The sequence below is a fragment of the Balaenoptera physalus genome (assembly GCF_965194825.1).
Source record: "Balaenoptera physalus genome assembly, chromosome: 2".
Lineage (NCBI taxonomy): Eukaryota > Metazoa > Chordata > Mammalia > Artiodactyla > Balaenopteridae > Balaenoptera > Balaenoptera physalus.
The window spans coordinates 116,060,065-116,084,682 of record NC_138883.1 but is presented as its reverse complement, the minus strand read 5'-3'; the positions used below and the strand labels follow the sequence as shown (position 1 = coordinate 116,084,682).

The window sequence follows — 24,618 nt, the reverse complement described above, 5'->3', positions numbered from 1 at the left end:
GTATGCTCCATCCCCACAGTGGAATGCTACACAGCCATTGCTCCCAAGTTCATTTCCAGGGAAATACGACCACAGTATTTCAACCTCAATCCAGCTGCAAAACAGCACGCACAGTTTGATTTCATGTGTCTCAGAGGAATTTCTGGCCACAGATCACGGGACTCTTTTTCTCCGCGGCAGGACCTGAATTAATTAATAGTTGCTTTTTCTAGAGCAGTGAGTGGAAGGTTCAGGACTCCAAAGGACCGATGCCAGCAGGAAAGTTTCTCAACAAAGCCTCTTTATTTCCTCTTCAAGATAACACTTAGAAATAATCAGATATCCCCTGCGCAGCTTCCCAGCTCTTGGCGGCTGAAGTCTCTCTCCTAGAATCCTTTCAAAGGTCTGAGAGGAACAGGAGAGGCTCCCAGCCCCATCCGAGGACGAGCAGACAAAAGGCAGGCCGTGCAGGACACATCCGATCTGCTGCTGCATGCTGGGGGCCTGTGGGGAGACTCCCCTCCTCCGTGTCGTGATGACTGACAGTGAACGACGTCTGTTTTAACCTCTCCTTCTCCCCGGTGCTCGGAGAGGTGGGCTTCTCCACCCTTTAGCGGAGCTACGACCAGCAGAAATTCTCACCACACTCAGAAAATTTTGTGTCCTTTGAATGTTTAATAGTGAACACGTGTTACCATATAATCAAGATAAAGCAAAGGTCTTTTCAGTTTTTAAAAAAGAGCTAATTTGAAGTAACTATTACCGATAATAATAATCATCAGAGGAAATATTTATGAAGAAATGGTTCAGTGTTTCAATGTGTGAGAATGAAAAGCTTCTCATGTTCTGGGTTTCTCTCCCACGTTACCCAAGGGGAAGGCCCAAATCTCTAGCAGCGGCTCAGGCCGGGCCTTGGCTAATCAGAACAGCCGCAGCCGCAGAGATGGAGGCCTGGTCCTGGACGCGCCCCTTCCTTTTACTGCGCCTGGTGTCAACCCTTTAGTGCTGGACCCCGGGACGCTCTGCAGATCAGGGAGGGGCTGGGGCAGTGAGGGCCGGGTGGGGTGGGAGCTCTTTGAAAACCAGTAAGGAGGTATGTTAAAAGTTCAACTACAGGCACAACCATACCAGTGTATTCTAGTTGGCTGATCCTCTGGGTTATAATATTTATTATCTCCTAGAAATGAAGCAACCTAGAAGCAGGGCTTTCCTCTTTCTGACTTACTTCACTCTGTATGAGAATGGACTTGAGGACACGGGGAGGGGGAAGGGGAAGCTGGGACGAAGTGAGAGAGTGGCATGGACATATATACACTACCAAATGTAAAATAGATAGCTAGTGGGAAGCAGCCGCCTAGCACAGGGAGATCAGCTCGGTGCTCTGTGACCACCTAGAAGGGTGGGATAGGGAGGGTGGGAGGGAGACCAAGAGGGAGGAGATATGGGGATATATGTATATGTATAGCTGATTCACTTTGTTATAAACCAGAAGCTAACACACCATTGTAAAGCAATTATACTCCAATAAAGGTGTTAAAAAAAAAGAAAGCAGGGTTTTTCAACTTGGGCACGGCTGACATTTTGAGCCAGATCATTCTTGTCATGGAGGCTGTCCTGTGCCCTGTAGGATGTTTAGCAGCTTCCCTGGCCTCTACCCACTAGATGCCAGTGGCATCCCCTTCTTTCCAACGGTGACAACCAAAAATGTCTCCAGACATTGCCGAATGTCCCCTTGAGGGGCAGACTCGCCCTTGGCGGAGAACCACTGGCCTGAGCCGTGTTATTTCCTGCTTTCCTGGAGGCAGGTCACCAATCTGTTTTCACAGATGCAGGAAGCACTTCCCATGACAGATGTCCGGGAGGCGCCCCAGGCCATCAGGCATGTAACGTTATCTCCGGTGTCGTGTGTATACAGACTCAGGAACTGTCTGTGAGGATGCTCAAAGTCGGCAGTTTTCTCTGAAGGAGAGTTTTACTCTTTTATTTGCTTTATATTTTTCTGTGTTGTTTGAATGTTTAATAATGAACATGTGTCATAATTATAATTAAGATAAAGCTTTTCTGTGTTTTTTTCGAAAGATTAGCTAATTTGAAATAAATACGACCTCGAATGATAATAATAATTGGAAATATTTACTTAAGAAACTGTTACATGCCAGACGCAGTTCTATGTGTTTATCTGCGTGAATTCTCTTAATCCTCACAACACTATCAGATAGGCATTATCATTATTATCCTCCTTTCACAGAGAGGTTTAGTGACTTCCCCAAAGTCACACAGCTAGTAGGAGACAGAGCTGGGATTCAAACCCAGGCAGATAAGCTGGTTATTTTAGGAGAATGTATCTGCCCAAGGGTAGGGAGAAAATAAAATGGGAATACCTTATTAAAATACCACCTTCAAATGTTTAATAAAGAAAATCTCCTCCAGACACATTCTGTCTCCAGGTAGATTAAAAGGATAAAGCAGATATTCTAGGCTGTGGAAAGTGACTTTGAGTTGGCATTTTTGTTCTCAGTTTTTCTACAAAGTGCAGATTCTTAGACTCAAGCTACAATATCACTTATAGAGAAAAGTGAAAAGATTACTCTGTAGGAACCTTTGTTTTCTACGTTTGCTTTTAAGGGAAGGGCTCTGGGGCTGCACCACGTATGACTGGGAATTACCTGTAGGTGTGCATGTGTGTAGGTGTGAGTGTGTGTGTGTGTGTGTGTGGTGAGAATCTGTCTTGTGACTGTGGAGGGTTAACTGAGATGTCACCACAAAGACTCCAGCTCTGCCTGTGTCTACTGCAGTTTATTCTTGAAGATCCAGACAACATCCTGACAACTGCATGGGCGTAAAGAAATTGCCCAAATTGAACTGTTTAGATGAGCAATGTTCACATGTCACATTTGGCATATTTTCCTTCCTGACTTCTGATATTGAAGTTAGCTGTGTTTAATGACATTCCTTATTAGCTCCATTTATTAATTTGGTGAAGACAGTAAATTGAGGTAGCAAAAATCCAGTGCCTCTCCACAGAGATGGAGGATATGTTTTTTAGGATGACATTTTAGAAAATGCATATGATCAAAGCAATTCTCCCTACGGTGAATGGTACAGGAAGGGTCCCGGGGTGTATTACTGGCTGCCGCCCATCTTTTCAGCCTGGGCTGCCATCTTGCCCCTGCTCCCCGCTCTGGCCACAAAGGTCTCCTGCATCCCTGAGTACAGCAAACTCCTCCCCAAAACACGGGCTTCACATATGCTGTTCCTGCTCCCTGTTATCTTCAAAGGGGTTTGGAAGACCTGTTCTTTAATGGAGTTTCTTACGCAGACAGTACACCATGATATGAGATGTCGTTTTCAGTCACCAGGCATTGGAAATAGCTAAATATATTTTTTTCAGTTAATAAATTATGACACATTTCCCAGATGGCTATTTTTTCTGCCACTGAAAGGGGATTATATGGAAAAATGTTATGATGAAATAGCAAGGTACAAAATGCTACAAACACTATGGCATTTGTGTACAAAACCAAAACTAATTCTGTTAAGTCAGAGGCATTCTGGTTGATATCGAATTAAATTTAATATATTTAATAGAAATTATTTTTATTTAATAAAATTAAATAATGTTATTTAATAGAATTATTAAATTATAAAAAATTTTATTAAAATATATTTAATATATTTAATGGAAGAATAGTCTTTAAAATAAATTATCATTATGACTTTACTGATCTCTTATGTTGTTATACTGTTTCTTCAGCATAAAGAATGGTCAATTCTTTATTTATTTATTTACCTAGTTACTTATTTATTTATTTAATAATCTCCATTCAATGGTAACTTTTAAGTCTGTTGATCTATTATTTTACTCCCAGACACAATCTTAAGGTAAGACTCCCGAATAAGACATTGAAATTTAAAATAAGTACTCTGGAATTCTGAAATTATTTTGAAAATAAAATGTTTACAGACAAATACACACATTTATAATACATTAAGTAATTGTTTTTAATTTGGTTTGTTCTGACAATGGTATTGTGGTTATGTTTAATAAAAGACAATCTTTATAACTGTTAGAGTCATATGCTGAGGCATTTACCAGAGAAGTGATTCAATGTCTTGGATTTGCTTTTTAAAGATTCCAGCAAAAAAAAAAAAAAAAAAGTAAACAAATGGATATGAACTGAGAACAACTAAGGTTGGTGGTTGTTTTTGTGGGAGATGGGTAAGAGGGTTTCACTGAACGATTATCTCTACAATTTTGTTTATGATTGAAATTTTATTAAATAAAAGGTTAATTTAAAAATATATGCTCATACAAGCAGACAACATGAAAAATGAAACAGAAATATGTCGTCGGTGACTTTGGACATACTCTCAAGTCTAAGTCTTTCTCGTTTTTCCCTTTGTTTGCAGCCCTCCCTCAATCTGCCTTCACTGACAATTTTTAGCTTGCTACGTAATTTTTGAGGAGCTTAGGGGAAAGGGGTAATGCAGCGGAGAGGAAAATTCCAGGGGCTGGCTTTGGATTGGGTTGGCTGTTATGTGCACCAACGCCCCCTCCTGGAAGGAGAGAAAGGCAGAGCTCTGGGGCTGAGGCACCCTGCAACTTTCTCTCTGAATAAGAGTGCCTGGCTTGCTTTCTTCTCTATCTCTTTTTTATGGTGTTATCTTGAGGATTTATTTATCTATTTATTTATTTGTTATTAAAATTTTTTCCAGCTTCACTGAGATGTGGTCGACATATGATATTGTGCAAGTTTATGGGGTACGTGTTGATTTGATAGACTTATATATCCCAATATGATTAGTTGACACCTCCACCATGTCACATAATCACCATTTCTTTTCTGTGGTGAGAACATTTAAGATCACAACATATAAATATATACTACAGTGTTATTAACTATAGTCACCAGGCCGTAACACTAGATCCCCAGGACTTATTCATCATATAGCTGGAAGTTTGTGCCCTTTGACTAACATCTCCCCTTTTCCTCCACCCCCAAGCCCCTGGAAACCACCATTTTAGTCTCTGTTTCTACAACTTTGGCTTTTTTTAGATTCCATGTATCAGTGATATCCGGCAGTATCTTTCTTTCTCTGATTTCTCTCACTTGGGATACCCACTGTTGGCTTACCAACAGGATTGCCCCAGGGTCCTTCTCCTCTAGCCAACTCTTCCTCACACCTCAAGACTAGGCCCCAGTGTCTCCCCTCAGGTCAGAACGCTATCATTTCTCCCCACATCCCACTTATGATCAGAAGCTTTTTTTTTTTTTAATTTATTTATTTGTTTTATATTTTATATTTGGCTGTGCTGGGTCTTCATTGCTGCATGCGAGCTTTCTCTAGTTGCAATGAGCGGGGGCTATTCTTTGTTGTGGTGTGCGGGCTTCTTATTGCGGCGGCTTCTCTTGTTGCAGAGCACAGGCCCTAGGCACGAGGGCTTCAGTAGTTGTGGCACGCAGGCTCAGTAGTTGCGGCTCGCGCGCTCTAGAGTGCAGGCTCTATAGTTGTGGCGCACAGGCTTAGTTACTCCGCGGCATGTGGGATCCTCCCGGACCAGGGCTTGAACTCGTATCCCCTGCATTGGCAGGCAGATTCTTAACCACTGTGCCGCCAGGGAAGTCCCCAGAAGCTATCTTATTCACCTCTTTGTTTCATTGTTAATTGCCCGTCTCCAACTACAACCAGGAGATGGCTGAGATCGGAAATCTCCATCTCGTTGAAAGGCTTGACACAGAGAAGGAGCCTGATAATTATTTATTGAACTACTGACTGAATGGGTAAATGAAAGCTTCCCCTCGTTCCCCAGCAGAGTTTGCGGCTCCTTCCTCTCGCCCTGCCCTCTGCTCTTGCCTCCAATAGAATCATCTCACTGCCTCAGACTGCTCTGCTCATGTGCCAGAGCCTGGCCCAGGGCCTGGTGTAGAGCAAGCCCACATACATTCCTGCTGCCCTCACACCCACGGCCAGTGTTGCCACTGCGTCTGTCATAGGAGGTTTAAACCATTTGCTTGCAGTTGAAAACAAGTCAACCTAGAGATTCTCTGGGGAGAAGTAAAAATGAAGAGTTGTGGATAATCGTGATAGAAAGAGAATGGGCTTTAATAAAAGGGTTTTATCTGGCCAGAGTAGAAAACTGTTCAAATAATAAACTACCTCAGGATGGAATGATATCTTCCTAGGGATCTTTCCCAGGTTTCTACAGTAATGTTTCATCATTGATTTACCAGGGGAGCAGCCCCTGATACAAGAAAATGGTTTTCAAGGTTTGCTGAGGAAAGGCGCTGGCAAGGGTAGCCCATCTACACTTCAACCAGAACACCTCTGTGTTTGTCTGTTTTATAATTGGTAGGATTTTGTTTGAAGAAAGATTTCCTCTTCCAAAAAAGTGACAAGAGGATTGCAGGAGTATCAGGTAAGGTACTTAATAGCTGTGTGACCTTGGCTGAGCCTCATAACCTCTCTGGGCTGTTACAGTAAAGAAATAATGGAGCCAATAAACCCTACCTGTGTGAAGGCAGGGGACTGAATTAGAAGACCTCTGAAGTTCTCTCCCAGATCTAAGATCCATGGTTGTACCAAGCCACAAAATTAGAGGGAGCTTAATCTACTCTCAATACCCAGAATGGCCACAAGATAGAGATGTTACTCCATGAGCAAAGCTTTGTCTACTCCAGGGACTGTTTCACTCCCCAGATTCTAGCACGAGAGATTTGGGAATTTCTCCTTAGAAATTATAGAAAAGGAAAAAAAGTCCATTAGTACTTGCAGATTCAAGCAGAAGATTTAAACTATTTTAGTGACGAATCCTGGCAACGTTACCCAGTGTTTAACTCATAGCTTTGTTTTCCTACCAAAACATCAAAGAGTATCTCTCTTTGGAGTCTCCCTCCTCCCATGACAAGAGTCTCTGCAAGGTTTTGTTCTGAGATATTGGAGCTCCTGACATATCATAAATATCCAGGAAATGGGTGCTGAATGGAATGGATGTTGAATTTGTTGAATTGCATCGGTGAATGCCAGCTTGGCATTAAAAGATATGTTCTTCTATGAGGAGGCTTTCCTATTCCCGTAAGAACTGTTGACATGATTTGTCAAAATGGTTAGAGCTGTCTCTAGTTTTTGGCTAGAATTCAGCTTTTCTGTATTTTAGAGGTGATTGCCTCAAGCCCCAGATTACCAGGGTTTGGGGAGCATTGAGCTGGAAGGACATTTACTGAATTAAGACTTACGAATCTTTGTCACATTATACTTTACGGGTAGGAAAAGAAAGTATGAAAGCAACAGGCTTAGGCAAACACACGTGGTCCCAGAGGACGTCTCACTCAGCAGACATTTGGCACGGAGGCGGGATGGAGCAAAAGAGACTGGGATGTTGACTTCTTGCTGCCGGGAGAGCAGGGAAGATGGAAAGGTGGTGGGAGGAGGTTGCCCAGAAGATGATGACTGAGATCACCTGGGAGAGAGCCTGAGTGATGATAAAGGGTGGGTGCCCTGAGCCTGGGAGCTGGAGAACTTTCTGGACCCAGACCCACCTGTTGTTTCCCCCAGAGTGTGGTCACCACCAGCATAAATGAATGGAATGTTCCTGAATCCTTGCTGGACCAATCTGTCAGGGCCTGCTTGTAGAGGAGCCCTGGTGACCTGGGGACCTTCATGAATAGTCTGGGGCAGGTAATGACACCTTGATTGCTCTCCCAGGCCCTTCCTGCAGCCAAGGAGCAGCCAGCCCTTCCTGAGTAGGTGATCAGTGGATCAGCGTCGGAACAGCTGTTTTCAATTGTCTGATGCTTCAAGCGATTGGTTATTCCAGGGTTGCTCATGCCTGACTAACGTTCAGACAGCTTGTAAAGGAAAATAATTGTTTCACTCACCTGGGATGTTGAATTAAATAATGCTTCATTACAATGTTACAAAAATGAATCTAAGTAGAGGGATTGTAACTCTTACAGAACTACATAATCAAAATGAAATTGCGAATTAAGTAAAAACACTATTTCAGAACAAACAGAATTAAAGGCAACATCACTGATAAGATAGATAATGCTTTGCTGAAACTCAATTGCCACTCACAACATGGATGCATGGTGGAAATTCCTTTGGGTTTGGCATTAATGACAAGTAACTCACCACTCTTGTCTACCCACCCTACTGTGGATCCTTGCTTCAAACAGCAAGTCTGTGACATAATTTGGCCTTTGCTTGGCATGAATGATCTTTTTACTGCTAAATTCAACTCCATTCTTCACATATTAGCTCGCCCTTGACAATTAATATAACACTACCTGGTTCCAGGGCTGGAAACAAAGGCCTTGTTGGGCCGTAAGGTGGTCAACTAGACGTGGTGTATAGGTTCATGCCTATATATATATATATATTTATATATATATATATTTTTGGCTGTGTTGGGTCTTTTTTGCTGCATGCGGGCCTTCTGTAGTTGTGGCGAGCGGGGGCTACTCTTTGCTGCAGTGCGCGGGCTTCTCGTTGCAGTGGCTTCTCTTGTTGTGGAGCATGGGCTCTAGGTGCACAGGCTCAGTAGTTGTGGCTCACGGGCTTAGTGGCTCTGCAGCACGTGGGATCTTCCCGGACCAGGGCTCGAACCCGTGTCCCCTGCATTGGCAGACGGATTCTTAACCACTGCGCCACCAGGGAAGCCCCGTGCCTATATTTTTTTTAATGCACAATTATTTTAATTGCAGTGTTATTTATAATTTTTAAAAGGTGAAGATAAAGCAAAATTTCTAAGCATAGGTGAATGTTCAAACTCACTACAGTCACACAGCTCTTACAATGACATGTTCATGCCAATTTAAAAAAGATTATTATTAACATGAAAACACAAAATGAAAAAAATTATTATTGAAGACACTCTGGGAAAACACTGTTTTATTAAATTCTCTCCTTAGGATGAATTCCCAGGCATGGAATTATTAAGTGAAAGCTGAAGAGCTTTATGGCTCTTGTTACATTGTACTGAGTGGAGTTTCATAAATCAACATTTTCATTGAGATGGTATTTCTCAGCTTGCCTCCAAGGTTCATGGTTTAACCCAGGAAAATACGTGTCTGGGGCACAGCTCCTGCAAGGGCAGAAATGGCAGCTCAAGTCCGGCTGCTGGCCTTACTCGAATCCTGTCACCCCTCTGCCCAGATCCCCGGCTGGCCTCTCCTCTGTCTCACGTTGAAACCACAGCCTGTCCCTGGCTCGCAGGGTCTGACCTCATCTCCTCCCGCGCTGCCCCGCTCCCCCAGTTCCTGAACACCCTGTGTGCGCCATGGGGGCTCGACTCTGGCGCGCTCCTCGGCCTGGCACCCTTACCCAGCTATCCACGTGGCCGGCTCCTCCCGCGCCCCAGCCATCCTATTTAAAGTCGCACCCCCTGCCCGTCTCCACCGCTGCCCCTCCACCTTCTCAGCTCGGCTGTTTGCCCTAACACACACCACCGCCTGACGTGCCGGGCACACGCGACTTGTCTACATCTTTGTTTCGAACGTAAGCTCTGAGGGCAGTCTCCCTGCTGCGCTGCTGCGTATTCAGTGCTAGCAGAGCATCGGGCACAGGAATGAGTGCGTGCATGGTGGTCACAACCGGGGAGGCTCAAAGCCTGGGGATGCGCAGTGAATGCCGAGGGAGAATGCCTGGGATCTGAGGAGACAGAGCTCAGAGGGCAGGAGCAGGCGGACGGATCCGCGTATTTCCCTTCCCTGTGATCGGCTTTGACGGGTAGAGCGAGGCAGAGGCTGATAGAGCGAGGCAGAGGCTGATACTGGTAACAAGTTCAAGCACATTTGATCCTTCTGGTCCCCCTGCTCTTGTTCCCCCTCCCACCTGGCCAGCCTCCAAACAGGGTTGACTCTGGGCTCTGAAGAACACATTTTTGGAATCCACATATGAAAACAGGACAGAGAAGTAGAGGCATCTCCTTGAAGCATTTTCTCTGAAGGCAGTGGTGTGTGTGTGTCTGTGTCTGCGTGTGTGTGTGTGTCTGTATGTGTCTGTGTGTGTCTGTGTCTCTGTGTTTATGTGTCTGTGTGTGTGTCTGTGTGTCTGTCGTTGTGTGTCTCTGTGTGTCTGTGTGTGTCTTTGTGTGTCTGTGTGTGTCTCCGTGTCTGTGTGTGTCTGTGTGTGTGTCTGTATGTGTCTGTGTGTGTGTCTCTGTGCGTCTGTATGTGTCTGTGTGTGTGTGTCTGTGTGTGTACATATCATAGAAGTGTGCTGCCCACTGTTGTTGGGCACTCCACCTCAAGCATGAGAATCTTTGTGAAGCCACAATAATCAACAACAACATCTGTTGTAATGTGTATTACTTGCTCAGGGAGTAAGTTCTGGGTTAAGTTAGTTTTCAAGGGAGTTTTTGTCTTGCACATGGGTTTATGCAGTTCTTGTGGAGAGGCAGTGCCACGCAGAGGAAAAAGCACACACTTTGAGACTAGACAGATATGTGTTCGACTTCCTCAGCCACTTAGGACCTGTGTGATCAAAAAATTTCCTCATCTGGCTGAGACCTGGTTTTCCTAGCTATATTCTCTTTGCATCTCAATTTATTTATCCATAAAATGGCCACAAAATGAAGTGTTTGCTTCGAAAGTGTTATCTTGAAGATTAAATGATGTAAAAGGACCTAGAGGACACCTGGCACATAGTAGGTGCTCAATAAGTTAGGGTTTCCCAGCCTCAGTGACGATAAGCATCACCCGGGACTGGCTCTGGCTGCTGCCAAAAACATTAGTTTCCCTTCCCCTGTCCTCTTTTTGTACTTTATTCCCTCCAACTTTTTATTTTAGAAAATCTCAAACCTCAGAGAAGAATAATATAATGAACACTACATACCCTTCACTAATATTCAGCAAAGTGCATTTTACCTTATTTGCACGTATTCTTTCTCTCTCTCCACATGTGCACACACGAACAATTTTACTGACGACCCATGTGAAAGTAAACTGCAGGCCTTGTGACCTTCATCCCTAGGACTGCCACAGTGTGTACTCCTGCCCGACCAAACACCACCTTCACATCCAAGAAGTTTTACATGGATTCAGTTGTGTCATCTTAAGTACAGGCCATGTTCAAATTCTCCCTCTGCCCAAATGTTCCTGGTCACTCTTATTTATTTACTCATTTATTTATTTTAATTAAAAAAATTTTTTTTAACATAAGTCCTTGTTGGTTATCCATTTTAAACATAGCAGTGTGTACATGTCAATCCCAAACTTCCAATCTATCCCTCCCCCAACCTGTCCCCCCGGTGACCATAAATTCATTCTCTAAGTCTCTGTTTCTGTTTTGTAAATAAGTTCATTTGTATCATTTTTTTTTAAAGATTCTGCATATAAGCGATATCACTGATCACTCTTTTTTTGAGGGTCACTGTCGCTGAGTCTATTAAGGGAACGTGTTATTTTGAACTAAGTCTGACTTGCGGGCCCTTCTCTTTCTGATCTGCTGGAGGTAGATCTTGTTGTCTGTCCTAGAGATGCCTGGAGATGGCTGAAGACAGTTACCCCTCCAGATCCTCCCTCCCCCATCCCGGTCACCATCCTGATCCTCTGTGCTCTTTCCTGGTGGCCAATTGACTAAATACAACGTGTCATTCCCAGAACTGGAGACCGAGGGGTCCAGCTTGGGTCTGACCCCTGAACAGGGGCTTGTGGCCTCCCTCTCAGGGGCAGCTGTACATCTTCAAATGCAGCCTCCGCTCACACTGTCATACTGAGCATGGGTAAACTAAGCAACACTGCACTTTCTCATCAACAGCCAAGCACCCTATCCAGTCCTTTGGCAATTAATGTCATTGATTGGAATCAATGTGGAGAGAGAGACTGGAGCTAATATATGCTGAGACCATGTGACATGCCAGGCCCTGGGGAGATGGACATGGGAAAGACACAGGCTGGCCTCTAGGGGAAGCCGACAGTAGAATCCTAGTGCCACCAAGTGTTAGCTGGACACGAAACCTCTCTGAGTCTCAACGTTCTCATTTCTAGAAGGAGACAACATTCCAACTCCCTAGGTCTACTGTGAAGATTTAATAAGACACCATGTGTGAAGGTACTCAGTATAGTGTCTGGCACATAGTAGACTTCTGATTTGGGTGTTGAAGAATAAATGGAATTTGGGGGTAACGAAAATGTTCTGGCAATGGTTGCACAACAGTCTGTACTAAATACCACTGAATTTCACACTTTTTTTATGAATTAAAAAGTTTATGAGCCATAGAAAAAAAATTGATTCCTTAAAATCAATTCTCATTACATTCCCTGTAAAACAGTTAGCTTACAGAAAATTTCTTTCTCATGAACAGAAAATCACCATGCTTTTGGTCCAAGATATGTTGGGGTTTTTTCCTTTCTTCTTCAGATGACAGATAGACGGATGTAGCTGAATCTATGAACGCGTGTACTTGCCCCAAACGTGCAACATAAATACAGAAGCGACGAACAGAAGACCCATAACCAATACCGGAACAGGGCCAACTTTGAGCCCCGGTGAATCCTCTGTTTAGAATCGCCACATCCCCCCAGGGCCGGCTGAGGTCGTGCGGCCTGCGCTCCCCATTCCGCAGCTGGCGTTCTTCCTCTGCCAGACCGTGGATCTCGCCACCCTGGCGGCGGCCACTGCTTCGCTGGGAGAGCGCCCTGAGGAGCCCACGTTAGTGCCACTGGGGGTCGGACCGGGCACGCAGAAGACAGGAGGGCGGCAGGAAGCTGAAGTGGACGGCGGGGAAGCGGTGCAGCCCAGCGGCCGGAGAGACTGATGCAGGTTCACACTTTAAAATGATTAAAACAGTGAATTTTGTGAAGTGAATTTTACCGCAATAAAAAAAAAGAGAGTAAATGAAGATTTTCCAGGCAGAAAAGGTGGATGGGAGGGATGGGAAGGATATTTGAGGCACAATAATAATTTTCTGAGAGTTACTGGTGCTGCTGCTGCAGGGCAGCCAGCGTCAAGGGCAGAGCCTGTAGGCACTCCACTAGAGACTCTCTCGTCCAGGGTGACTTTCAGTGGGCTTTATGACCTAAGTCATATTTCACGTTATTAGGCATCAAGATAACCCGAAAGATTTTGTCGAACACTCTGCTAAGCTCAAGCCCAAGGTAAAGTCAGCCCGAGGAGAGTTGGAAGAAGTTGTATTCAAGTTGAAAGATGGAGCCCCACGAATCAGCGCAGTGGGTCCCAACACTCTCTGCCTCCTGGGGGAGGTTTAAAGAAATACCTGTAAAAGTGCAATCCTGTAAAACAAAACAAACCAAACATGAAATCCTGTAGAAGTGCACATGCCTGAATATTTTATCTTAAGCTCCTCAGCCAAGGTTGCGGACCCGTGTACCAGCAGGCGGATGTCCTGCACTCCCTGTCCTCTTAGGGGTCCAGGCACCCCCAGAGCCAGAGTCCCACAGACCAACCGACCTCTAAAGGGCTCGGCTCTTCTTTTTAGAGGGCTGTGCAAAGTGACGTGAGTAGAAATGGAATAAGGCCCGAGAAAGCACAGACGTGTTAACAAAGCTGACTTTTTAAAACCAGTTTATTGTATTTTTACAATAATAAAAATAAATTAGTCATACACAAAAATAGTTGTCATTTTTGCTGAAGAGAAAACAGATTATTTGCTCATATAATTCGCCTCCGCCTCTTTAAGCAATAATTGACACCGTTCGGGTGACTTGGGGTGGATGGGGTATTCTGTGGGTTCTTTGCTCCTGGCTGTGCAGTTGACAACCCAGAGCTCCCACTCAGCAGTGTCCAGCGGGGGCCCTGGAGGCGTGGTCAGAGCAGTGAATGCATCACCTCCCTTACACCCCTCCCTGCCCTTGCCAGGGGACCCTGCCTCCGTCACAGCTGTAAGCCAGCCTCCCGAACAACTTCCTGCTGGTGATTCTAAGGAACGAGGCAAGACAAAGAGAAGGGATGAAGAAGACCCTCTTAATTCCTTCTTCAAATGTTTGAGGATGAGGAGATGGCAGATTACATGAGCAAATATGGTATTCAAGGTGGAAAGGTGGCAATCCAGAGAGACCTGTTTCAGGTATAATCCGAGGGTAAAAACCCCTGAATGAGTCGAAAAGCAGAGTAATTTATAGTCAATCTTAAAACCCAGGAATTTGGCTAATCAGTATACTAAATTGTAACTATGGACTTGGAATAAGACATCATGTGCAGCAACTTTCCGGGAAGCTGGGTTAGTAGGATCAAATAATTTTACACAAATGTGGATCGAATATGTAAATAAATACCTATTAGGTCCCTTTAAAATTAACATATTCTAAATAATAGAACTATTTTGGTGTAGTGACTCATTCTGCCCGGTAGAGTTCAGAATACACATTTCCTATAAACATCTTGTATTTACAAAGGACAAAATAATAAGTTATAACAAAGTATATCCTTCTGTCAAACTGAATGGTGGGGATCTGGGGGTCAAGGCAGGTGGAAATTATGTAACAGAATGGCTTTCCTCTCACTGAGGCAAGGGGCTCAACGTCTGGAAGATGCTAAGAAAGCTGGCTAGAGAATCCCACCCTGTGGGGGTCACTTTTCCTCAGCACGATGGCAGTCTCCCACTGTTACCCACTGAATAGAAAGAACCAGGAGTGTGGTTGAGAGGGGAGAGAATGACGTAGCTCCAGCAAAGGCACAAGAAAGCAAAGTGAGTTGAGAAAGTGAGATGGTATTCAAAGGGTGGTAGTCTAGCCGAGGTTCTGCCCCCATCAAGGTGTGTGACCCTGGGCAGGGAACTAGCCATCGGGACAATTGGTTTCTCATCTATGAAGCAGGACCAGACAGGGAAGCTCTGACCAATTGGCTAGTGGTTCTCCGAGGTATGAGGCCACATTCAGCCCTGGAGAGGGGTGCAACACTGGGCTCAAAATGGTAGAAATGGGAAGTACATGTGCCGTGTACTTGCCATCCCAGACGAGGTGAATCACTTGAAGCTGTTCTACTTACAGAGTCACCAAAGCCCAGATTGGAGAGAATCTTAAAAGTCCTGTTGCCCCAGCTGGGTGCTCGAATCCCCCCTTCAGCACCCATGACAAATGGCCGTTAAGCCTCTGCTGAGACCTCCAGGGACAGGTCAGTCACCACCAACCACAGAGCGCTCTACCTTCTGAAGGCTCTCACTTGTAGAAAGGTGGTTCTTCTGCAAGAAGTAAAATGTGTCTCCCTGCAGCTTTTACCTTCTGGTCCTAGGATGGCTCTCCTCCGGGCTAAACATTCTCATGAAGTCCTTTCCACTGCTTCTCAGAGTCTGCGCCCCTCATCAGGATTGGGCGTGCTCATCTGAATGTTATACGTTACCAATATTCTTTTTAAAGTTTCCAACAATCACAAATACGGTTCACCACCGTTTTCTCCTTATGTAGCCTAAATGTCGTGTGTGTTTTGTGTGTGTGTGTGTGTGTGGGGGGTAGTTCCATCCCACTTTCTTGACTCACATTGAGCTTCATCCACTGAAACTCTTGCATCTCCCCCACCTTGTGTAGTTTTTTTTAAAATCCAAAGATGGGACTTTATGTTGCTTCCTGGTGAATTTTGAAGATCCCAGGTTTCGTTCTAGTCTCCCAGACTTTTTTGGTACTAGAACGTGTCATTCAAGCGTTACCTCTCCAGCTTCCGGGCATCCACCAATTTCATCAGGAAGGTGTCTAATTTCCCATCTAAGCCACGTAAAACGTGTTTCATATGGCAGGATCAAATGGCGCCCTCCACCTGCCAGGCTGACAGAGGTTCCTTCAGGTTTGACTATTCAGCCTGTTTCAGGGGAAGGGTTTCTTTTTACCACTTATATTTGTGTCTTTGACATTAGAAAGCAGATATTCAAATTCTGAAGTGGCTATATTAAAGAAAAAGAGAGCCACTGGTTTAGAAAGTTACTAGCAACATCTGGGTTTCTCTCCCTGCCACACAGCTTGACAAAAAGAAATGAAGCCAGTGTCCCTCATTTTCATCCCTCTGGAAGGTCATTCTTTTTAAAGGAAAGAGTGTTGAATGCTAAACACTTTGAGGGTGAGTAAATGATACCCACCCCAAGAGCCCTGGGCCAGAGAAGTAAGGCAACGGGACAGATGGGGACAGTTCTGAGCGCTTCTGTCACACTGCAGCTCCTCTAGGGCGGGAACTGGCCCTGCTCATCTGGCTTCCCCACCAGCTCGCAAGCAGGGGGCACGGTACACGCCTTTAATGAACTGAACTGACGCCACCTAGTGGCCGGGTTTACAAGCTTTTTTTTTTTTTTTTTTTTTTTAAATGCCCTATTTCTTATGCTGCTCCTTTTCTAAGGGGAGAAAGGCGAGTCCATGTGAGGATGGGAAGGATGGGCTGCACTGAATGGCCTTTGCCTAGGCTGCAAGGGGCACACTTTCCTTTTCTAATAAGTGATAGTAAAAAAAAGCAAACTATTTCTGTTTGTAGTTTTGTTGATTTTTTTTTGTGAGAAAAACACAGAACAGCTTTAATTTATCTAATTTCAAAATTCAGAGCAGGGACTGAGGCAATCTGGTACACAGAAAAAAAAAAGCTGTATGAAAATGTAAATTTCAGTTCTGCATCATGGCCAGTTAAGGGACGAGGCAGAGGACTGAGAAGGAGATGGTGGGTCACGGGAAGGAGAGGGTGAGATAAAGGGGACAAGAAAATGAGAAAGAGGCATCTCTGGAGGGAGAAAGGAACATTGTCACTGCAAATACTAAAGGACATTATCATGTGTGTTGTGCTAAGAACAAAGGCATTTAGACGTTGATATAAGAAACAAGGAGATTAGTAAAAATTGGATTTCCAAGTCAAGCTGATAAAACCTCTCATCTAGCAATTTATAAGCTTTCCAGACGTAAATGAATTCCAAGATTAACTCAACTATTTGTTGCAAGAGAAAAATGACCCCTACTTTCAGTACTTCTTTCCCCTGAAGACATGGGGTTGATTTATTTGCTCCTACCCAATTCCACAACTGGCAGGATGGCCGTTCTCATGAGAGGACCACTGTCCCTTTAAAGAACTTTTAGGTAACGTTTAGGAGCCACAGGACACTGCTGGATGTCAAAGAGACAAAGCCGTCACTGCCCCAGCCCAGTTGTGAGAATTCTGAGTTAGAAAGACCCAGGATGCTCACCTCCCACTTGGTGGAGAAATCCCTTTTAGGCTGGAGAGCTCACTCATTAGGACACCATACCTCTGTTGCCCTGGGCAGCCTTGATGGCTAGAAGGTTTTCCCGTAATCTGAGCTGAAATCAGCCTTTCTGCTCTTCCACCCATTGATCTTGCTCTGTCCTCCAGCAGGTAAAGAAAGCTTCCTCCAAAGAATCCTTCAAATGACTGGCTTGTACAGCAATATCTGAGAGCAGTTGCATAAAGGAAACTCTTCCTTGGGACAAGAAGCAAAGGCAAGTGGCGAGAGGGAAAGAGTGGGTGCTGGATGGAAACCAGCTATATGCTTGGCCTCTCTGGTCTGTTTTTGCTTGGTGGGCACAGGAATCTGGGCCTCTGTCCTGCTGCTTATTGCATGAGTTACGTAAGGATCAGGAGAGATAGGGTGCTTTTGGGGAAATGATGGCTGGGGCTCTCCAGAAAGAGAAGGACACATAAAAAGGCCAAATAGAATTTCTGAAAGCTCAAGGGTAGTGGGAACCTAACGGAGTGTGTAAGACTGAGCTGGTGATACTGCTTCCAAAAGCTGCAAATCATTATCAAAGTAGCAGATTTTGGGGTTAAAGGGCTCACGGGAGAAACTCAGTTGCTATGAATTTCAACGCAAATGCTTGCTTTGAAAGGGAAATACGTCCAGGACCATAGTACTAAATAAGATAAATTTTCTATACGCTTCCAATTTGTTCAGCCTGATTATTTTTCTTAGTGGGTGTAAGAATATATATATATATGTCCCCCCTTCTTTATCCTCACTGATTTTTCAGATAGCTCATCTTTCATATGCACTGCATTCCCCTTCCAGCCAGAGGCCTCGGGAACTACAGAGTTATGTGAGGTGAATCAGGGAAGACCCTGCCGCTGCGGCCATCGTGGAGGAGTTCACAGCCCTTTTTCCCAGGCTGGCTGCATTAATATAGATCTTAGTGCGCACATCTGGGAAGGGGGATATGGTTTGTGAGTCATGGGGGAAGGAGGGAGGCAAAGTCACAGAGAGACATCTGCAAATCAAACCAGAAAGACCCAAGGGAGACTCTTTCTAATATAAACATAGCGCTTTTGCTGGGATAGGTTGGTTAGACTTTGCACTGGGCGATGTGTGGGGAAGGACCCAGGGGAGATGTCTGAGGAAGGGGTGAGAGCCCAGGGGACAGAGCTGTGTGCTCTGGAAATCTGCTCTGGGAGACAAAAGGCCGAAGGGTCCACGATGTAGGATTCCATGGGCGGCATGTACCACTGGGGAGAGGAATCAGAATTTCAGGCAATCACCTTGCTACCCCAATGGCTTTCTTACCTCATGGCATAGTCCCATTAAGGATGGGGTTTAAGAAACTGTGCAGAGTCCTGTAACCAGGACCTGTGACTTTGTGGGGGAAGGGATAAAAGAAACAGACTCCTGAAACAACTGAGCGCAGGAGATAAAGACTTGACTTTTGGCCCGAGGAAAGAATTCAAAGGTCTGGGCTTTGTTTGCTGAATGGGAAACTTTTCAGCCTCTAGGTCTGAAATGAAGCCACATCCTGCAGACCTAATAAGCCTTCTGGACAGGCCTCGGGGTGAGGGCTTTGTGGTCAGACGACTGGGGTCAGGACTCAGCTCTGTCACTGAATGGGTCAATTACCTGATAGCGGGGCAGGTAGGTTACCTAAGTTTAGTCTCAGTTTCCTTGTCAGTAAAATGGGGACAATGATTAATTCCCTGACTCCTGTTCCGGGGCGCTGTGCTCACAGCTGCTAATGAGCTAATATCTCTGAATACACCTGCAAAACGATAAAGCTCTAAACTGGCATGAGATACTTGTGTCACAAGGCTGGAAAAGAGCCTAATGTCTTTGAGAGTAAAAAATAGGCACAGCCGGGCTGAGGTAACAGAGGGATGCAGGCATCCTAGCAAGGCTTGGGTGGGGGGGGCTCTGGGGTGGGGGGACTGTCTCCTCTGATTCTCCAAGGGGCGGCGCTGGTATTAGAAAGGCCAGCAGCACTGGGGCTAGGCAATGCCCAGACAGGGCCTGACTGCTGACTTAGAAAGTGCCAGGACGGGAGTCGGCCGAGAGCTGCAGGCAATCCCCACCGCTCGGTCTGCAGAGAGCGCAGGCGCCAGGTTTCTGAAGGAGGGGTCGGCAGTTCACGGTGATGCTCAAAGGACACCCGTGGTCTCGCTCCTGGGCACCGTGTGGACACTTTATGAAGGCGGGGTGCTGACTAGGTTGGCTGGCAGCTCCACAGGCCAGGGAGCCCCCAGGAAGGGCAGCAGTCAGCCAGTCCCACTGCTCACAGACTCCCTGACCTGCCCACGGCTGCGGAGCGGGGTGTTATCTGCTCCCCAGGAAGCCCGAGTGCCTGTTGGCCACGCGCGTGCAGGAGACGCAGCAGGCGGTCTTGTAGTAGTTGTAGACGCAGAGCCTGGCCTGGACCACCACGTTGCAGTTGTAGTATCTGTCCTTGCAGTTTTCGTCTGTAGCAGAGGAGAACAGAAAAGACTCTCTGAGCACGAGGGGCAGCCTGGACTCAGGGAAGGAGAAAGGGCGGTGGGTGTGGCTCTTCACCCCGGTCCTGTTGTTTATTATTGATGGGAGGTGTGAGTGTGGGCTCAGAGCTTACATTTTTTTCTTCTTCTTTAAGCATGCAGTTGAAATCTATCTACTTTGGCCATAAGGATGCTGGAACCAAATCTCCGAGTGCATTGCCATTTTAATCAATTCCCATGTAAGTGTATCTGTTGATGGGTGGCTTGGATCGCCATCTGTGCTATCAACAGGCACCTTAAACTATGAAATATACACCAAAAGGATGCTGACCCCCTTCAACTCCATGACTAGGCACGAGGTCACAGAGAGACCTAGATGAACCTGGCAATTTCATACCAGAGAACAGGACGGAGCTTAAGAAAGATGAATATTTTACTCCAAGATAGGACTCCCTACTTACCAACTTCAGGGACGCAGTCCTGAGGGTTACAAGATTCTTTCTCTTCTGGTTTCAACTGAGGGTCACAGAGATTACTTAGGGTCATCTCATCAGACAGACAGCGCACTTCCCGGACGCGGAAGCCGCCCTGGCAGCTCTTGGAACACTGCCCGGGGAAAAGGAAGAAAGTTAGATTTCTTGATAGCCCATTAGCTCAGCACACGGGAGAAGACAGATTCTGGAGAATTTCAGACATCTACCAAAGGAGACAGAGTATTACACTCCCCTGCACCTAACAACCAGCTTCAACACGCACCCACTCATGGCTAGCCACGTCTCGTCTGTACCCACCCAGGTCCATTATTTTGAAGCAAATCTAGATATCATATCACTTCTTCCATAATGTTTCCGTCTGCAGCTCTAAAAAACAAAGACTCTTAAAAAATTACCACGATACCATTATTACACCTAGAAATCAACAATAGTTCGTTATCTTCCAAGATATATTCAGTGTTCCTAATTCCATTTACCTTGTGAACCTCAATTTTTTTAATAGAGTTTTTTTTGGGGGGTGGAATCAGGATCCACATCAGGTCTCTATATTGCAGCTGGCTGACATGCCTTTTACGACTCTTAATCCATGGGTTCCCCTCCCCTGTGTTTTTTTCCCCCTTGTACTTTATTTGTTGGAGGAACTGAGTCATTTGTCCTGTAGAGTTTCCCATAGTCAGGATTTTGCTGACTGCATCCCCATGGTACAGTTTGACATGTTCCTCTGTCTTCCGCATTTCCTGTGAATTGGAAGTTGGATCCAGAAGAGGCCTTAACAGGTGCAGGTTTGATTTTTTGTGGTGGGACTACTTCACAGGATGTGTATGGCTGTCTCTCTTTGGAGGGGGTCAGCAGCCACTGTTGAGCAGATCCATTAGCTCATTTGGGGTTGAAAAATGGTGATAATATCCTAACACCTCTTCTTCTTTTATAAGCTGAGAATCTAAAGAATCCCCACCCCTTCCTCACATGTATTTACTCTCTGGTTACCCAGTGGTATGGCTTGTTTAGGAGAGACAGGGTAAATGCTGGACTATTTTCTTTTATTTATCAGTTTTCAGAATAATGAGTTGGTTCCCCTAACATCGTCCAATGGTGGAACCTCTAATTAGTTTTTTTTAATCATTACAAACTTATTATAGATGGATGGATTTAAACATATGTGATGTATTTCATTAAATCCATGGTAGCTATTATTTTTACTGATGCTCACTGATGCCCCATCAATGGCTATCAGGAGCCCAAAAGTTGGTTCTTGAGCCCTTTGGACATGAACTCGTCTTTGAGAACCTCCTTGTTACCTGGTATGAAAAGACATCCCAATCTAATTTATACCTATAACAGTCACAGACCTGGAATCAGCCATTTCTCTAAGAATTCTTGGTTCCTTTTAGTGGGGAGTGGTATTTTGAAACCGTATTCTGGCTGATAGGCATGCCGTTTGCTACTGGGTTGGTCATTGTTTCCAGGCTCTTTCAGTGGATAGAACAGGGAAAAAAAATTTTTTAAGATAAATTAACTTGTGAGTCCATACTGATATTTCTAAGTCAAATTCAGGACAACAGGATTTTCACTTAAATCTCTTCTGCTTTTGGTCTGTATCTTCTTTTTCCTAAGTTGAGAATCCTATTTCTCAAGGATACTGGGGATAATAGAGCTATACTATCATACTAGCATATTTACTGTTACATATATTATCACAGTACCATAAAGTAGATTATTCATTTACTTTATCACCCATTATACACCCAACCATCTCAGAACACAGGACAACAGCTATCACTAAAAATGTGATTATTGCAAACAATACAGACACTTTTCTGCAGTCCTTTTTGTCCTTAGGGATGGACAGTCGAATTACTGTGGTTTACAGCCACATGCAAGAGTGCTGATGCCACCAACTGCATACATATTTAGGTTAATTTGTTTCATTGCATTTTCCATTTTTAGGGATTTTTTTTTTAAAAAAGAATAATTTTGTTAAAAATTTTTTTTCTTTTTTGCCTGCATTGGGTCTTCGTTGCTGTGTGTGGGCTTTCTTTAGTTGTGGCGAGCAGGGGCTACTCTTTGTTGCGGCACCTGGGCTTCTCATTGTGGTGGCTTCTCTTGCTGCGGAGCACGGGCTCTAGGTGCGTGGGCTTCAGTAGTTGTGGCACGCGGGCTCAGTAGTTGTGGCACGCGGGCTCTAGAGCGCAGGCTCAGTAGTTATGGCGCATGGGCTTAGTTGCTCTGCGGCATGTGGCATCCTCCCGGACCAGGGCTCAAACCTGTGTCCCCTGCATTGGCAGGCGGATTCTTAACCACTGCACCACCAGGGAAGTCCCTGTTTTATAATTATATAAAATATTTACTTAGTTCCAAACTCAAATTTATAAAACAAGGTAAATTAAAAAATGTCTTGCTTCCACCATCTTTGCTACTATAGTAACTATATATTTCATATTAGTTTCAGTTCACTTATTTATTTTTAAATTTACATGCAGAAAAATTCATTTTTTGTGGTGCACAGTTCTGAGTTTTGACAAATTCAGAGAGTCGTGTATCTCCCACTGCAAACGAGACAGAACTTTCATCACACACAACAAGTCCTCTTGTGTCGTCCCTTTGTAGTGAGATTCACCCTGCCCCATCCTCTGGCAATCACTGATCTGGTCTCTGTGCCTATAGTTTTTCCTTTTACAGAATATTATGCAAATGTAATCATACAACATACAGTTTTTGGGGGGGTCTTTCTTTCATTTAGCAAAATGCATCTGAAGTTCCTCCAAGTTGTGGGAGGTGTCAGTTCATTCGTTCTTGTTGCTGAGTGGTACCCCATTGTTTGGACGCACTGCATTTTGTTTATCCACTGACCTGCTGAGGGACGTCTGGGTTGTTCCCAGGCAAGGCAGGTGTCTTTGGAGTTGGTGGCCTTTGATGTGGCCTGGTGATTTTGGCCCTTTCTAGACTCTCTAAGCAGAATGGCAGAAGAATATAGTGATCTGTTCCTGCTTTCTCAAGGGCCTTGGCCAATATCAAAATAATAAAACGGTATTTCCCAGAAGTTGGCAAAACATCTTTGAAACTCAACACCTCCTTTATTCCCATTTGCATCCGAGGTGTGGTTTACCACATACCCAAATGGCTGTCATACACTGTCTGAAAACAGAATTCTCAGGTTTTATTCACATATTTTATAAGAAAATCCCTTTGATCACCTTTGAATGATTTTGAGGAAGGATCTGGCCTCTACTCTGGACTGACCTACAGCCACTGCTTGACGATCTTCCCTGACAAAAAGCAGAACGAACCCTGGTCCCCTTGTGTCCAAGTCATATGAAATGGTCACTGGGAATGATGACTTGAGGAATTTTTCTGTTTTAGGAAGTTTCTTAACAATAAACTCTTTCACTTGAAAAACAAAGAATTTTATCACTGTTTCCATCCTTTTCCATTTCATTCCTTACTAACCTAGTTCTCTATTCACTCTGTCTCTCTGTAGCTCTGTCTTTCTTCATTTACCCTCCTTCCGTACAAAAAGGATTGGAGATGGCTTAAGAAACACATAAGAGGGCCACAAGATAAAAAATAAGTGAGGAAACTGGGGTAAAAAGAAGATAAAAGTAGGAAAGAGAAAGAGAAGCCAGAGAACATTAGCACCTATAAGTCACTTTGTATATTCTGATAAACTCTCTCTTAGAGATGGGCCACAGTTTTGGCTTTGAGTTTCCTAGTAGCCAATTCAAAGAGAAAAACAGGATCAGTCCCATAATCCATATTGTCTATAGGATTTTAAAAAAGTGTACAACACACACACACACACACACACACACACTGGTATGGAGGCCTGACAGAAATTCCTCCAGTGGGATTTATAACGAGATCACTTCATGATGTTGTATTCTCAACAGCATCTCTGAATCCTTTCAGCCATCAATCCTCTGCAGCAGTATTTCTCAAAATGTTGGTTACACCTGTAGCCAACTCACCTAAGGAGCAAATTCCTTGGCCACGCTGGACCCAGAATCGGCCTTTTCAAACAGATCCCAGCTGATTCTCATGCACACAAAAATGTGAGAGTCACTATTTTATGGCCTCTATAGTTTAGAAATCAAGATCATCCCAGTCTCAGGCTCCCCACTCCCCGCCAAGCAGGCTGAGTCTAGGGCGCCCTGGCTGTGACCAAGTAGAGCTGATAGCTGCAGAGAATCTACTCAAGGGCTGAGCCCAGTGCCTGGTACCCAGTAGGTGGCCCAACAGTGAGGGGGGAGGGGGGAAGCATAATGATGTACTAACACAACCTCTACCAAAAGCACCGGGACTTACCATGCTCCATTCTGTGTTAAACCATTTGGCTCCGCAGGGCTTGAGGTGGCAGGATTGCTGGCTGGGGGGTCTCTCCAGGAAGGAACATTCATAGGGGTCCAGCACTTCAAAGGTGTCAGCGTTCTTCCTAACACAAATCACCTCCCTCTGTTGGGTCCCGCTCCCACACTCGATGGAACACTGGAGAAAGAAGCAGAGAAAGATGGGTGTCACATGACGGAAAGGGGACGAGAAC

The 24,618-nt window shown here is 44.8% G+C and overlaps 1 protein-coding gene and 1 pseudogene across 2 annotated transcripts in view; both read right to left on the bottom strand.

Annotated features, from left to right (window-relative positions):
- Positions 1–9,968: 9,968 nt before the first annotated feature.
- LOC309654723 (protein transport protein Sec61 subunit beta pseudogene) lies at positions 9,969–15,663 on the bottom strand (annotated as a pseudogene). The gene is made up of 2 exons: positions 15,584–15,663; positions 9,969–12,751 (listed from the first exon to the last, which is right to left on the bottom strand). The product of its transcript is annotated as a protein transport protein Sec61 subunit beta pseudogene (transcript).
- Positions 15,664–17,583: 1,920 nt separating this feature from the next.
- The window catches only part of THSD4 (thrombospondin type 1 domain containing 4), a 576,458-nt gene continuing 569,423 nt past the window's right edge, over positions 17,584–24,618 (bottom strand). The window contains exons 16-18 of the mRNA XM_082443764.1: positions 24,384–24,563; positions 20,049–20,193; positions 17,584–19,575 (exon numbers count right to left, since the gene is read on the bottom strand). Coding sequence (XP_082299890.1) covers positions 19,433–19,575; positions 20,049–20,193; positions 24,384–24,563 — 468 coding nt within the window. The 3' untranslated portion in view covers positions 17,584–19,432. The remainder of the gene's footprint in view (positions 19,576–20,048; positions 20,194–24,383; positions 24,564–24,618) is intronic.